Source organism: Mycteria americana (assembly GCF_035582795.1).
Source record: "Mycteria americana isolate JAX WOST 10 ecotype Jacksonville Zoo and Gardens chromosome Z unlocalized genomic scaffold, USCA_MyAme_1.0 Scaffold_18, whole genome shotgun sequence".
Taxonomy (NCBI): Eukaryota; Metazoa; Chordata; class Aves; order Ciconiiformes; family Ciconiidae; genus Mycteria; species Mycteria americana.
Window position 1 is genome coordinate 5,400,450 of NW_027445436.1, and position 14,898 is coordinate 5,415,347.

General features: G+C 43.9%; 1 protein-coding gene across 3 annotated transcripts in view; it reads right to left on the minus strand.

The window, feature by feature from the left end:
* LOC142402963 (proprotein convertase subtilisin/kexin type 5-like) overlaps nt 1–14,898 on the minus strand; it is a 259,461-nt gene that overhangs the window by 62,734 nt on the left and 181,829 nt on the right. For all 3 annotated transcript variants that reach the window (XM_075488968.1, XM_075488967.1, XM_075488969.1), the window contains one exon: nt 1,172–1,272. In XM_075488968.1, coding sequence (XP_075345083.1) covers nt 1,172–1,272 — 101 coding nt within the window. The remainder of the gene's footprint in view (nt 1–1,171; nt 1,273–14,898) is intronic.

Here is a 14,898-nt window from a genome sequence, read left to right on the forward strand (position 1 = left end):
TACACGGTGAGCTGGGTGAAGAACTGGCTGAAGGGCAGGGCTCAAAGGGTTGTAGTGAATGGGGCTACATCTGGCAGGCAACCAGTCACCAGCGGTGTTCCTCAGGATTCAGTTCTAGGGCCAGTTCTGTTCAATATTTTTATCAATGATCTGGATGCAGGAGTTGAATGCACCCTTAGCAAGTTTGCTGACGATACTAAACTGGGAGGTGCTGTTGACTCTCTTGAGGGACAAGAGGCCTTGCAGAGGGTTCTGGATAGATTGGAGCATTGGGCAATCATCAGTGACATGAAATTTAACAAGAACAAATGCCGGATTCTGCACCTGGGACAGAGTAATGCCAGACACAAGTATAGATTGGGAGAGGAGTGGCTGGAGAGCAGCCCTGCAGAAAGGGATCTGGGGGTGCTGGTCAACAGTAGGCTCAATAGGAGTCAGCAGTGTGCCCTGGCAGCCAAGAGGGCAAACCGCATCCTGGGGTGCATCAAACACAGCATAACCAGCTGGTCAAAAGAGGTGATTGTCCTGCTTTATTTAGCATTGGTGCAGCCTCACCTTGAGTACTGTGTGTAGTTCTGGGCCCCACAATTTAAGAAGGATGTGAAGGTCCTTGAATGCATCCAGAGGAGGGCAACAAAGCTGGTGAAAGGGCTGGAAGGCATGTCCTATGAGGAGTGGCTAAGGACTCTGGGTTTGTCTAGTTTGGAGAGAAGGAGGCTGAGGGGCGACCTCATTGCTCTCTACAGCTTCCTGAGGAGGGGAAGTGGAGAGGGAGGTGCTGATCTCTTCTCCCTGGTATCCAGTGACAGGACACATGGGAATGGCTCAAACTTGCGTCAGGGGAGGTTCAGACTTGACATTAGGAAGCATTTCTTTACCGAGAGGGTGGTCAAACACTGGAACAGGCTTCCTAGAGAGGTGGTCGATGCCCCATGCCTGTCAGTGTTTAAGAGGCATTTGGACAATGCCCTTAATAAGATGCTTTAACCTTTGGTCAGCCCTGAAGTGGTCAAGCAATTGGACTAGATAATCGTTGTAGGTCCCTTCAAACTGAACTATTCTAGTCTACTCTAGTCTAGTCTATATATGGGTTGGTTGTTTTAGGGGTTTTTTTGGGGGAGGGGGTTGTTTGGGGTTATTTTTTTTTTTCAGAATATAATTCGGATCTTACTTTGCTTCCAGTGCCAGTGCAATGATGCCTGCAGCCATAGGTGCAGAGGCTGAGGTTCCAGTATGGCTGTCTGTGCAACGCTGCCTCAGGTCTGTGGTGATCTGGAAGAAATTCAGTGTGCGAGATTTAGAACACAGTCTCGGAAATCAGAACAGGTTTCATTTGTTCGAATGAGTCACATGTAAGTGGAGGATATTTCCTTCTTTTATTTCAAGGAAAAAAAAAAGGCTTCATGTATTCAATGATTTGAGATGTTCACATTCTACACAGAGCTCGAAGACATTCATGAACTTGGAGAATTGTTCTCTATCACACTGAAAATGTAAGTTAGTCTCAGTTTTTTTCATGGCATGACCAACAAAAGACTTATAAGTTAGAAAAACATGCACAGGGTTTTATAACAGCATGGTTAGAACTCTGCCCTTCTATTTGCATTTATAGAGCACTTCCCATCCAGGACTCTCAAAGTGCTTTACAAATAGGAAGTAATTAAACCTCGCAGTGCTCCCATCATACAGACTGATTATGCCCATTGTAGAGACTACAAAACAGAGGTACAGAGGGGTTAATTGGGTTGCCTGAAGTCACACTGGAAGTATGTGAGAGAATAGAATAGTTATGCTCATGCTAAGTGCTGTGTTTAATCCATAGTCCCTTCCTTCCTGTTTTATGCAATAATTCACATGGTATTAAGTGACATCTGTAAATCTTGATGTCATCACAGATTTGGTTTAGAGATCATCTATGCTGCTATATATTTTTCTATGTGATCTAAGTGGATGTATAAAGCCATAATGTGTAATACCAACTAAAGAGACAGTCTTCTACTTAGTGTTAGGATGTTCCTATCTCATAAAGAATTTTAGGTAGATATTTTCTGTAATACAATAAATCACACAGAAAAATGTATTTATTCTGAAGCTGCTTCTTTCAGGCAGTATTAATCTAAAGAGATTCTAATTTATAGTTTTATTTCTGAAGAAGTTGTTCCTAGGAAGAGCAAGGCAGTAGAGACAAGAATTCACTACCACCTAACAGAAGCTCAAGCAAAATCCATGTGCATGTTAGAACACTTACTAGCAGACAGCAGTCCACAGCATAGAAACTTCCAAAAAGGCAGCAGACTGAATGACCTGTGAGGCCAAACCATATTCTCAGCATTTCAGTTGATACTTGAGACTCAGTCACTAATAGACATAAAATATCTGCTGATGAGGGGCAGAGAAGTTACTTATGCAAATTCTTACCTAAATAAGAACAAGTTGCTCAAAAGATATTCACTAGCATCATACTTCACTTGCAAAACAGAGTAAAGATGCACAAAGATGCAGGAAGGAGAGGATTAAAAATCACAAAAAAGTACAGGATGTAAAAATATCTGTCTGGCTTTGAAGCTGGAAGCTACACAAAATATGATCTAAAAACCTAGCCACATGCCATCTGAGAACAATACAAGCAATTGCAAATAGGAGGTATAGGTTTCACACATATGCATTAATATTCAGAAGTAGATATATTACATAATTCATATAAGGCTGCTGAAAGTTTTAGTGACATGTAAAGATGTGCAGGCTAACACAAAAGACTTCTAAAAGAGAAGTTAACAGGACCTATGACGTGATTGTTGAAAGCAGGTGGGAGTAAAGTGAAACAAAATGGCAGGTTCTAGAAATTGAAAAGGATGGATTTATAATGTCATGCCGTTAAATTTACCAAAGGCCAGATTCAAGAATACTGAAGTCTAGAAAGGACCTTTTTTGCTCTATTATTTAATATCCTTCATATTTGCACACATATTTTCATTTAAAAATTCTTTTATCTTTTACCAACTAAAAGTTGAATCCTGCAAATAAAATGTTCATATCTTTTCTTTATCTCTCTTCTTCCCTCCTATCAATTGTTCATTAATTTAGACAATGAAAATTAAGTGTTGCAAAACCTATTTGCATGCACATTCTATAAATGCCCTGAAAATGTTGATTAAACTGCAGCAGGAACAGCCCTAAGACTACACTGCCTATATGTGCAAACGCAAGTAGTGATTTTGCAGATGAAATTAAAATGGCCAAGGATTACAGGATGACACACATCCAAATAGCGATATGTAAGCTTCAGGTATCCCTTTTGGAAAAACATTGGTCAAAGCAGTAGCGGGGAATGGAAGGGAGGCTAGGAAAAAGGAAGGGCAGAAAAAGACTAACACATGCTTGTCTCTCTCACAGCCTGGTGACTTGTTCCCTGCCAAGAAGTGTTGCAGCAGGCACTTTCCTTAGATGACTGAAGGATAACAAAGCCTACAGGAGCTCAGGCTTGGAGAAGTGCATTCATAGCAGCTTTGCCCTAGAAGACATTTTCTAAATATAGTGAAAAGCACGCTGCATTGTGCTATCTGTGTTTCTGATCCTCCGGAAGAAGAACACACTTCCAGAGTGGTTTTATGTCCTGTACCTATAGATATCAAGCATAACAAAATCATGGCCCTTCTTTATTCTGTAGTGTTGTCTCTCATGTTCTAAGCAGACATTGTGGAAGTAGTTAGAACTACAACCTCTTATCTCAGCAACTATTTCAGCAGAGAATGCATAAAAAAAAAAGCTTCCTAAGTGGAAAAAACATTTGAGCTATTTCAAAGGGAAGTTACTGACAGGAGCTGAGAGGTTTAAGTGTAAATTACCTCAGAGATCTAATGCATGTTTTCCAGCACTATAGATTCATTGTCAGAGAAGTCTTTTGTCTACCTTGAGAAAAAAAAGAGAACAGGACCACCAACAGGCCAGCGAGTTTCAAGAAGTAAAATGATGCTACAAATTCCTGAACCACATGAGGGTAACATCATTAATCACAGTAAAAGGACACATGATACTTGACAGCACCATGAAGCTGTCATTAGCATACGTTAGCTGTCATTCCGTTCAATAGGGTGGGTAGGAGCAGTAATTTTTTAAACTTTTGTTGAGTGCAGCACACTTGTGTGCATCAAATACCATTATAACAATGACTGATATATGAAAATGCTGATAAGATTATCCACGATCAGTCCATGTAATATTTCTAGGGTCCTGAGTTATATCCACTTCTACCACTTTTGGAAACACTAGATTTGACTGAAGGCAATGACAATGTATCGGGTACTGGCATAGTTTAATTAACATGAAATTAGCAGCCTAGGACACCTTGAGGAAAGTTAGATAAAATTTATAGCAATCACCAGAATGTACTGCAATCCCTGCCATATGTGGAAGTCCAGCAGCTTTCAGAAAATGCACAGATTTATTAAACAAAAAACCTAGACAAACCATAATAATTTTGTATAAGCGACTTGCTCTGAAGATTTAAGGAGCTGTCATTTCTGTACAGTCATTATTAAGGTTGTTCCATCAATATTCCCATATTTTCATCTATTGGGAGGTTAATAACTTAGGTCAAAACCAGAATTTTCCTTAGCAGAGAACATGCTTACTCTTCCTGTCCTAAGTCTCTTATTTCCTGCTATTTCTATTGTGTAAGGGTAACAGTGTAAGGGTAAAAAAATCTACTGTGTAAGGGTAACAGTGATGTTCCCTTGCCACTCTCTATATTTATTAGCTGTTAGCAGCAAAAAGCTAATTTCTCAGAAGTGTGAAGTTCTGATATGAGCCCAGCAAAGGGCTGTGATACTACAATATTAATTACCAATTTACATGTTTTTTTATGTGAGTGGGTAAATGAATCTGAATGTATAAAACAAATATGCCTTTTTTTCTGTATTTTTTTACCAAAGGCAAAACAAATAATGAATAAAAGCTCTGATGGAGCCACTGAAATATGACATAAAATCAGAAATAGGCAAACAAAATCAGCAAATAATATATTTAGCCAAGTATATAGTTCTATGTATTAAAAATAAAAAGGATTATTTACTGCTGTCTTATGATGTTTTAGCCCAGGGTAAAATTTTAATTCATCCTGTTTTCTGGAGGGCATTGATGAAAAAGGAATAAATTAGTTCAAAAGCCACCAAACAGCAAAACTTTGGCAGTTAAGCTTTTTTTTATATAGCCTTTCATGTTAACTGTACAGTAACATTCTTAAGGCAGGGAACCCAATTCTTTTTCACATTCATTAAAGTAAATCACAAGTAAAAACAGTGCAGTTTAATTCCAGTACACTGGAATTAAACCTGTTCAGCAGCAATATCAAGTCCAATACTCTCTTGGAACAGTATATTGCTACCTAGGTACACCTAATCAAAAGGACTATTCCATGTGCTTTTGAAACAGAAGAATATGTGGCTGCTTAGACTCAAAGGCTTCCTTGCCACATAAGCAAAAAGATCCTTCTTTGACCTAATTCAAGCCAACTGAGAGGCTGTAGAGGGAATAGAATGTCACAGAATAGGGAGGATGTGCTCCAAACAATTTTGGCAATCTTTTTATGCTTATGCATTGGTTGATCTCTTTTTGTGTGCAGCCCAAAGAATAGAGTAGCACATGCACTTGGGAGAAACTACATAACTATCTCTATTTTCCCTTTCCCCATTCTTAATCTGTGACATTAGACAGTTTAATCACTTCACTCATGACATACAGAAAAGAGGACAAATGAAGGCCCAAATTTAAATCTCATATATGGAACGTGGCTAGCAAAACTGGTAACAGGAACTACTGTATTATACAACTTAATAAGGGAAGGAGATGAACAAAATAGGACACGCATTTTTGCACTATGAAAACTCTTGTAATCACCTTGTAAAAATGGTCAATTTAGCTATTTTTTCAAACTTGCACTTATTGGTAATAGTTCAATATAAAAATTAAACTGGGTCTCCCCAGTCTGCAACAAAGAGTCTCCATAAAGAGAACAGATCCTAGGATTTAGATTCTGTACCATCCTGATAACCTTGGCTTTTAATGATGATGAAATAATACTGTAGTCCTGCATAAATAAACTAATCTTTGCATCTTCCGAAGGCAATCACTAATAATACAAAACAGAATAAACCACATTCCTAGTACCATCTGCTTCTTGATTCGGTCACTATCCCCCTCTTAGATATTAATATTACCAGCAGATGACAGCAATAAGTAACTTACACTGAGTCATTTCTTGCCGAAATCCACTTTGTTTCCACAAATTAGAAAAAAATTAGTTCTTTGGGGAGAAGAAAGAAGAGACTGCAGGTCTGTGGCAGCCTCTCAGGCATTTTCTATGCAAGGTTAGACAGGGCTAACACACGCTTTAGGTAATTTATTGAGGAGCAGTTGATCTCCAAAGGAGTTCCTACAAATACATTTCATTTTTCACTTCAATATCAGCATACACATAATGCAAGCAATATATCCAACAAGAGGGGAGATAAAAAATTCTTTCTGGGAAAAGTCTTGATTTCCAACCCCTATTTTAGTGCCCATTGTTTACCACCAAATTACCTGCTTTAGTATCACTTATCTGCTGAGAAAATGCATCTTTGAACCTTCTCTATGTGAACACAAGCACACTTAACATATACATTATAATGCACAACCATGGCTGACTGTTTCTCCCTTGCTTCAGTAACTGCCATAGTTATAAACAGCAGTCATACCTTTTGGGAATTAATGAAACATGTTTGAAGTGCTCAACATTGGGCATGTTATGCTTATATACCAGTGTGACTCTAATCCTGAAGACTGTCCATCAGGTGATGGGCACAGGGAGTACATCTTGGAAAGTAGAGGGAGGGGACAGAGAAATCATGGGACATACGGCCTTCATGATTCCTTTGTCTATACCAAACTGCCTCTCAAAAGAAGCACCTTAGAGTTCCTAAGCCCCCAGGGTTAGTGGGGGAGAATAATAAATGGAGAGCAGCAAAACCATCTCTGAAAATAATCATAAGATAAATTCTGAATATGGAAGCTACAGAGAAAATAATGTCTCTGACAGTTTGTATTGGGTCTGACTGGGATGAAGTTAACTTTCCCCATAGCAGCCCTCATATTGCTGTGCTTCGTATTTGTAGCTAGAAAAGTGTTGATAACACACCAGTGTTTTGGCTACTGCTGAGCAGTGCTCCCACAGCATCAAGGCTGCCTCTCCAACATCACCCACCCCACCCAAAGACCCATAGGCTGGGGGTGGGCAAGAGGTTGGGAGGGGACATAGCCAGGACAGCTGACCCAAACTGACCAAAGGGATATTCCATACCATATGATGTCATGCTCAGCAATAAAAGCTAAGAGAAAGGAGGAGGAGCGGGGGGCATTCTTTATTAAGGCATTTGTCTTCCTAAGCAACCACTACACGTACTGAAGCCCTTACTTCCCAGGAAGTGGCTGGACATGGCCTGCTGATGGGAAGTAGAGAATAATTTTTTTGTTTGTTTCCTTTGCTTCCACGCGTGGCCTTTGCTTTTCTTTAATAAACTGCCTTTATCTCGACCCACAAGTTTTTCATCTTATTTTCTCCCCCTGTCCCGCTGAGGAGGGGGAGCAAGAGAGCAGCTTGGTGGGCACCTGGCAGCCAGCCAAGGTTAGCCCACCACAGTCCTTTGTGGCACCCAACGTGGGGCATGAGACAACAGCCGTTTTGAATCGAGTGTGCTATAGCTATAGTAGTTATTAAGTGGCAAGCTTCTGTGCGGGTCACGGAGTTTGCTGGCTGCATTGCTTATCTCTTTAGTTTGCTGAGCTTGGGAACATGTTAATACAAACAATGGCTATGCGCTTGGCCCTGGCATTGATGCCCTTACTGTCCTGGGGGAGCTGTCTTGTGGAGAGGATGAGGGAATACATCTCCCTCTTCGTATCTGGGATTGATGTGGGTGGTTTTATTGCGCAGGCTCCCAAGGTCCTTGTTCACCCTTATGTGAGCTGTTTAATACTACTAATTAACACTGTCAGCTTGTTGTCAGGTTTGTGGAATGTGGTTTCATCCTGGCGTAAGAGGAGACAACTTTTGGGTGAGACAATACTGCAACATGCCCTGAGGTGGCTGGTCCCTGGGTGGCAGGGTGTGTGGAAGGATTTGGGCAGGTGCCTAGGGAGGTTATCACCTCCCATAGCCTGGGATTTTACACCTGAACAGGCAAGTAATCCTGGTAAACTGACACGCCACCGGATAGAAGGGTGCCTTGCCTACCCCAATGAAAACCAGCAGCTTCTAGCACTGTACTGAGGCTTGGCCTGTGCCTATCGAGCCACGGTTCAGTACTATCAGAGGACTGTGGTTAAGGCAGGGACCCAAAACATCTCTGAGAATGCCATGAATGAGACCGGGATACAAACTACATCTAAGAACACGATAATTGAGACAGGGACCCAAACCGCATCTGAGGACACCATGGTTGAGATAGGGACCGAAACCCCAACTACAGTAATTGCCCCAGTAGTGAAAAAGAAACAGTGGACAAGGAGGTCAATGGGTCCATATCATTGATTAGTCAGGGAGGAGGAGGAGGAAGGGTCTGATCAGGAAGCTGGTACTTCGGCAAAGAAATGGGAGGAAGGAGTGAGAGAAATCAGACAAGAGGTGGAAACTACCCAGTCCCTGACCTCAAAAGAACTTTGAGACATGCGGAAAGATTACAGCTTCCAGCCAGGTGCTGCCTGGCTGCTCCAATGCTGGGATAGCAGGGCCAATAGTCAGCAAGCAACTGGACAGTAAATAAGCCCAAAAGCTGGGATCCCTTGCTAGAAACTGGGGAATTGACAGAGGAATTGGAAAAGAGGCAGCAATTTGCAGTCTCTGCAAACGGCTCCCATCAAGTGCGAGGGCAAGATATCCGTTCAAGGAAGATCTTGTGAATTACCAAGGAAAGCGGACTACTGCTGAGGAAGGCATTCAGTACCTGAGAGAATTAGCAGTGCTGGAAGTCATCTATGGTGATGGCCATAGATGGTCATTGATGGCATCGATGGCAACGATGAGGTCTCCAAAGATCTGTGTATATGGGCCATGTGGAGGAAGGTGGTCCACAACACCCCAGCATCATATTCTAACAGGTTGGCAGCAATGTATCGCCTGGATACAGATACACCAACTGTGGCGAGAGCATCTTCCTGGCTCCAAAACTTTGAAGAAAATCTCTGTCCCTCCTCATCTCCATGGGCCAGTGCCTCGGCTGTCAGGGGCACCCCACAGAGTCAGTCCCCTCCTGCTCCAGTCAGAGGGAAAGGGAGCCCCAGGTGCTCCCTACCGCATGTCACTCTCTGGTTCTTCCTGCGTGGCCAGGGGGAGGACATGAGGAAGTGGGATGGTAAGCTGGAAGCCCGTGTATGCAAACTGAGGGAGAAGAGACCTGCTAAGAAGGGGCCACCCAAGAAGGCTGTCAGCTTAGTTGCTGTAGAGACACAAGAAGGCGATCAGCGATCTCCCAGACACAGAAGAAGGACTGAGATCACCTCCCTTGATCCTGGTAAGGGGACTTCTGGTCTGGCACTGCAAGGGTCAGACAGTGAATACTCTGACCAGGAAGAGGAATAGAGGGTCCCTGCCTTCGGCCAGGAGGAGGAAAAGGATAACTGGGTATACTGGACTGTGTGGATTCAATGGCCTGGCATATCAGACCCACAGGAGTATAAGGCTCTGGTGGGCACCGGTGTTCTGGTGGGCACAGTGTAACCTAATGCCATGAGAGTACAAGGGGACAGGACCCATCTGGATTTCTGGAGTGACAGGAGGATCCCAACAATTGAGTATTGGAGGCTGAGGTGAGTTTAACAGTGGGCAAGTGGCAAAAACACCCTATTGTGACTGGCCCGGAGGCCCCTTGGCATAGGCTACTTCAGGAGACGGTACTTCAAGGACCCAAAAGGGTACCAGTGGAACTTTGGTGTAGCTTCTGTGGATATAGAGAAGATTAAACAGCTGTCTACCTTGCCTGGCCTCTCGGAGGATCCCTCTTTTGTGGAGTTGCTGCGTGTCGAAGAACAGCAGGTGCCGATTGCTACCGTGATGGCGCACCAATGATATTATTGCACCAACCGAGACTCCCTGGCTCCCATCCATGAGCTGGTTCATCAATTGGAAAGCCAAGGAGTGATCAGCAAGACTCGCTCACCTTTTAATAGTCCCATATGACCAGTGCCAAGTCTAACGGAGAGTGGAGGTTTACAGTAGACTATCATGGCCTGAATAAAGTCACGCCACCGAGTGCTGCTGTACCAGACATGCTAGAACTGCAATATGAACTGGAGTCAAAGGCAGCCAAGTGGTATTCTACAATTGCCATTGCCAATGCATTTTTTCAATTCCTTTGGCAGCAGAATGCAGGCCACAGTTTGCTTTCACGTGGAGGAGTGCCCAATGCACCTGGAATCGACTGCCCCAGGGATGGAAGCACAGTCCTACCATTTGCCATGGACTAATCCAGACTGCATTGGAATGGGGTGATGCCCCTGAACATCTACAATACATTGATGACATCATTGTGTGGGGAAACAAAGCAGAAGAACTGTTTGGGAAGGGAAGAAGAATAATCCAGATTCTTCTGAAAGCTGGTTTCACCATAAAAAGAAGCAAGGTCAAGGGACCTGCACAGGAGATCCAGTTCTTGGGAGTAAAATGGCAGGATGGATGTCGTCACATCCCCATGGATGTGATCAATAAGACAGCAACTATGTCTCCACCAGCTAACAAGAAAGAAACACAAGCTTTCCTAGGCCTTGTGGGATTCTGAAGAATGCATGTTCCAGGTTATAGTCAGCTTGTGAGCCCTCTCTATTGAGTAACCCGAAAGAAGAACTATTTTGAGTGGGGCCACGAGCAACAGCAGGCCTTTGAGAAGATAAAACAGGAGATGGCTCATGCGGTAGCTCTTGGATGTGTCTGGACAGGACCAGCTGTGAAAAAAAAGTGCTCTACACTGCAGCCAGGGAGCATGGTCTCACCTGGAGCTTCTAGCAGAAAACACCTGGAGAAACCCGAGGCTGACCTCTAGGGTTTTGGAGCCGGGGGTATTGAGAATCAGAAGCCCACTACACCCCAACTGAAAAAGAGATTCTACCAGCATATGAGGGGGTTTGAGACACTTCAGAAGTTGTTGGTACAGAAGCATGTCTCCTCTTGGCACTGTGACTGCACTGTGACTGCACACTGTGATGCACTGGATGTTCAAAGGAAACATCCCCTCTACACATCATGCAACCAGCGCTACATGGAGTAAGTGGGTAGCGTTGATAATGCAATGGGCTCGAATGGGGAAACCCCAACCACCCAGGAATCCTGGAAGAGATCGTGGACTGGCCAGAAGGCAGAGATTTCAGAGCATTGCCTGAGGAGGTGGCTCATGCCCAAGAGGCACCACCATATAATGAGTTATCAGAAGATGAGAGGCATTATTCTCTGTTTACTGATGGATCCTGTCATTTTGTAGGAAACCATCGGAAGTGGAAAGCTGCTGTGTGGAGTCCCACACGACAAGTCGTTGAAGCCACTGAAGGAGAAGGTGAGTCAAGTCAGTTCGCAGAAGTGAAAGCCATCCAACTAGCCCTAGACATTGCTGAACGAGAAAAGTGGCCAGTACTCTATCTCAATACTGACTCCTGGATGGTGGCAAATGCCCTGTGGAGGTGGCTACAGCAGTGGAAGAAGTCCAATTGGCAGCGCAGGGGTAAACCCATCTGGGCTGCTGCATGTTGGCAAGACATCGCTGCCCGGGTAGAAAACATGGCTCTAAAGGTACATCATGTAGATGCTCACATGCCCAAAAGCCGCGCCACTGAAGAACATCGAAACAATGAAAACAGGTAGACAAGGCTGTCAGAATTGAAGTGGCTCTGGTGGACCTGAACTGGGAGCGTAAGGGTGAGCTATTTGTAGCTCGATGGGCCCACGAAACATCGGGACATGTAGGAAGATATGCAACATACAGATGGGCTTGTGATCGAGGGGTGGACCTGACCATGGAGGCCATCACGCAGGTCACTCATGAATGTGAAACATGTGCCACAATCAAGCGAGCCATGCAAGTAAAGTCTCCCTGGAATAGAGGGCGGTGGCTGGGTTTTCGATACGGTGAGGCCTGGCAAATTGACTATATTGGACCACTGCCATGAACACGCCTAGGCAAGCGCTACATACTCACCATGGTGGAAGCAACTACTGGGTGGCTAGAAACATACCCTGTAAACCATGCCACTGCCCGAAACACCATCTTAGGCCTTGAAAGGCAAATTTAGTTGCGACATGGTACCCCAGAAAGAATTGAATCAGACAACGGGACTCATTTCCAAAATAACCTCATAAGCACCTGGGCCAAGAAACATGGCATTGACTGTGTGTATCACATCCCCTATCACCCACAAGCCTCCGGAATGTTTGAGAGATATAATGGACTGTTAAAGACTATGTTGAGAGCATTGGGCAATGGGGCATGGAAGCACTGGGATATAAATTTAACACAATCCACTTGGCTGGTTAACACCAGAGGATCTGCTAACCATCCTGGTCCTGCCCAAACAAAGCCCCTGCATGCTGTGGGAGGAGATAAGGTCCCCGTAGTGCACATAGGGAAGTGGCTGGGGAAGGCAGTGTGGATTGCTCCTCCCTTGGGAAAAGGCAAACCGATTCATGGGATTGTTTTCACTCAAGGACCTGGGTGTACTTGGTGGGTAATGCGGAAGGATGGGGAGATCCAGTGTGTGCCTCAAGGAGATTTAACCTTGGGGGAAAAATAATCCGTGATGTGAGTTGTATGTTGTAGGAAGTAATGTAGCAGGAACTACCTGAACCGACAAAGAGTGAGCTTTGCAAGGAACCGGGCGAGTGCAACGATGACCCAAACCAAGCCGATGTTGGCGCCCAACAATCGAACACGCTGCTTCTCCTGTCCTGAGCACCCACCTTGACAGATGGGGCCCAAGTCATAGCCTGTTCTTATGAACAGTTGGGGGAGTGGAGGAAGCCCATGGAATGGGAAAATAATATCTATCTGTCTGTTAAGGGACAGGGGATAGTAGTTAATGAGGATGTATAAATCTGTATGTTGGGTATAAAGATGGTTTAAGTATGTAGTATAAGTTGTAAGTCTTGTTAAGAAGGGATTTCAGTAATGAGAATTAAATACAATGGGACGGTTAGAAGATATATAAATGTATTAAATTATGTAGGACCTGAGCATGATGCAAATGGTATGGAATAAGGGGTGGAGATTGCATTGGGTCTGGCTGGGATGGAGTTAACTTTCCCCATAGCAGCCCTCATAGTGCTGTGCTTCGTATTTGTAGCTAGAAAGGTGTTGATAACACACCAGTGTTTTGGCTACTGCTGAGCAGTGCTCCCACAGCATCAAGGCTGTCTCTCCAACATCACCCCTCACTCCCCAAAGGCCAGTAGGCTGGGGTTGGGCAAGAAGTTGGGAGGGGACACAGCCGGGAGAGCTGACCCAAAGTGACCAAAGGGATATTCCATACCATATGAGGTCGTGCTCAGCAATAAAAGCTAAGAGAAAGGAGGAGGGGGCATTCGTTATTACGGCATTTGTCTTCCGGAGCAAGAGCTACGTGTACTGAAGCCCTGCTTCCCAGGAAGTGGCTGGACATCTGCCTGTTGATGTGAATTAGTGAATGAATTCCTATTTTTTGCTTTGCTTGCACGTGCAGCTTTTGCTTTTCTTATTAAACTGTCATTATCTTGACCCACAAGGGTTTTTTAATCTTATATTCTCCCTCTGTCCTGTTGAGGAGTGGGAGTGAGCGAACAGCTGGGTGGTGGTCTGACAGCCGGCCAAGGTCAACCCACCACACATGCCTGTACCTCAGCAGTCCTTGAGGGGAGATTTTTTTTTCTTTGAGATCTTTTTAAGTGATTCCAATTCTCCCTTCCACCCCTCCCCTGTTGTACCATACAGCTTCTTGTGGGGCCAAGCAGCAAACTGGGCCCTGAATTAAAAATAACCAAAAGGAATCACTTATGACATGAGATGTAAAGGCCAAATTTTACATCTCAGCAATTGAAGGGCTTTAGCGAACTGGCTGTGGTGAGATAAGAGGTTGCTACTCCTGTCATGAGGTGGCAGAAGTAGGCAGTTGCCCTGATGCTGCAGTTATAAGTCTACTTTATGCTACTTTAGACTGCTCCAACAAAGCAGTTTGTGATTGCAGCGTGTGAGCTGGGATGGTGTCGGGTTAAATTGCTAAGTACCGAGGCATGTAAGCAATGTAAAAATCAACTGCTTTATTGAACTACTGCTTTATAAGTGTGTCAACACTTCCATGTTCTGCAGAGTGATGTTACAGGTTAAAACAACTGGAGGATGCTCTTGGCTAGCTCAAAGCTGTGGAGGAAGGAGCTGGAGGAAACGGTTAAAAGGAAAAGAGATAAGTAAGTTTTAACTGGAACGTTTTGAAGTTCAGATACCAAACAGCATTGCAGTGCTCTCCTAGGACCAGGCCTTTGGCTGTCTCTTTTGCCTGCATATTACTTACTGCTCAATACAAAATGCATCTTGTGGGGGGCCAAATCAAACCCCTGCTGGAATGGGGGGAATGCTGTAGGCAGTTCCTTGTAGGAGCAGAACAAATGTGTCAACTGAGTTAAGCACTCATTGAGGCCAATAGCTATTCTTTGCTTTTTTTTTGCTTCCACAAAAATATTTTAGATTACAGCAGCGAATGATAACTGCATTTTAAATCATGACAGATTATGATGGGATTTCCGTCTTTACACAGGCCCTCTAGCTGAAGACTGTAATTCCCACATGAGGAATACCTCAAATAATACTACCAGACCATTAACATGTTGTCTTCTTAAACTGAAAGCATTTGTTT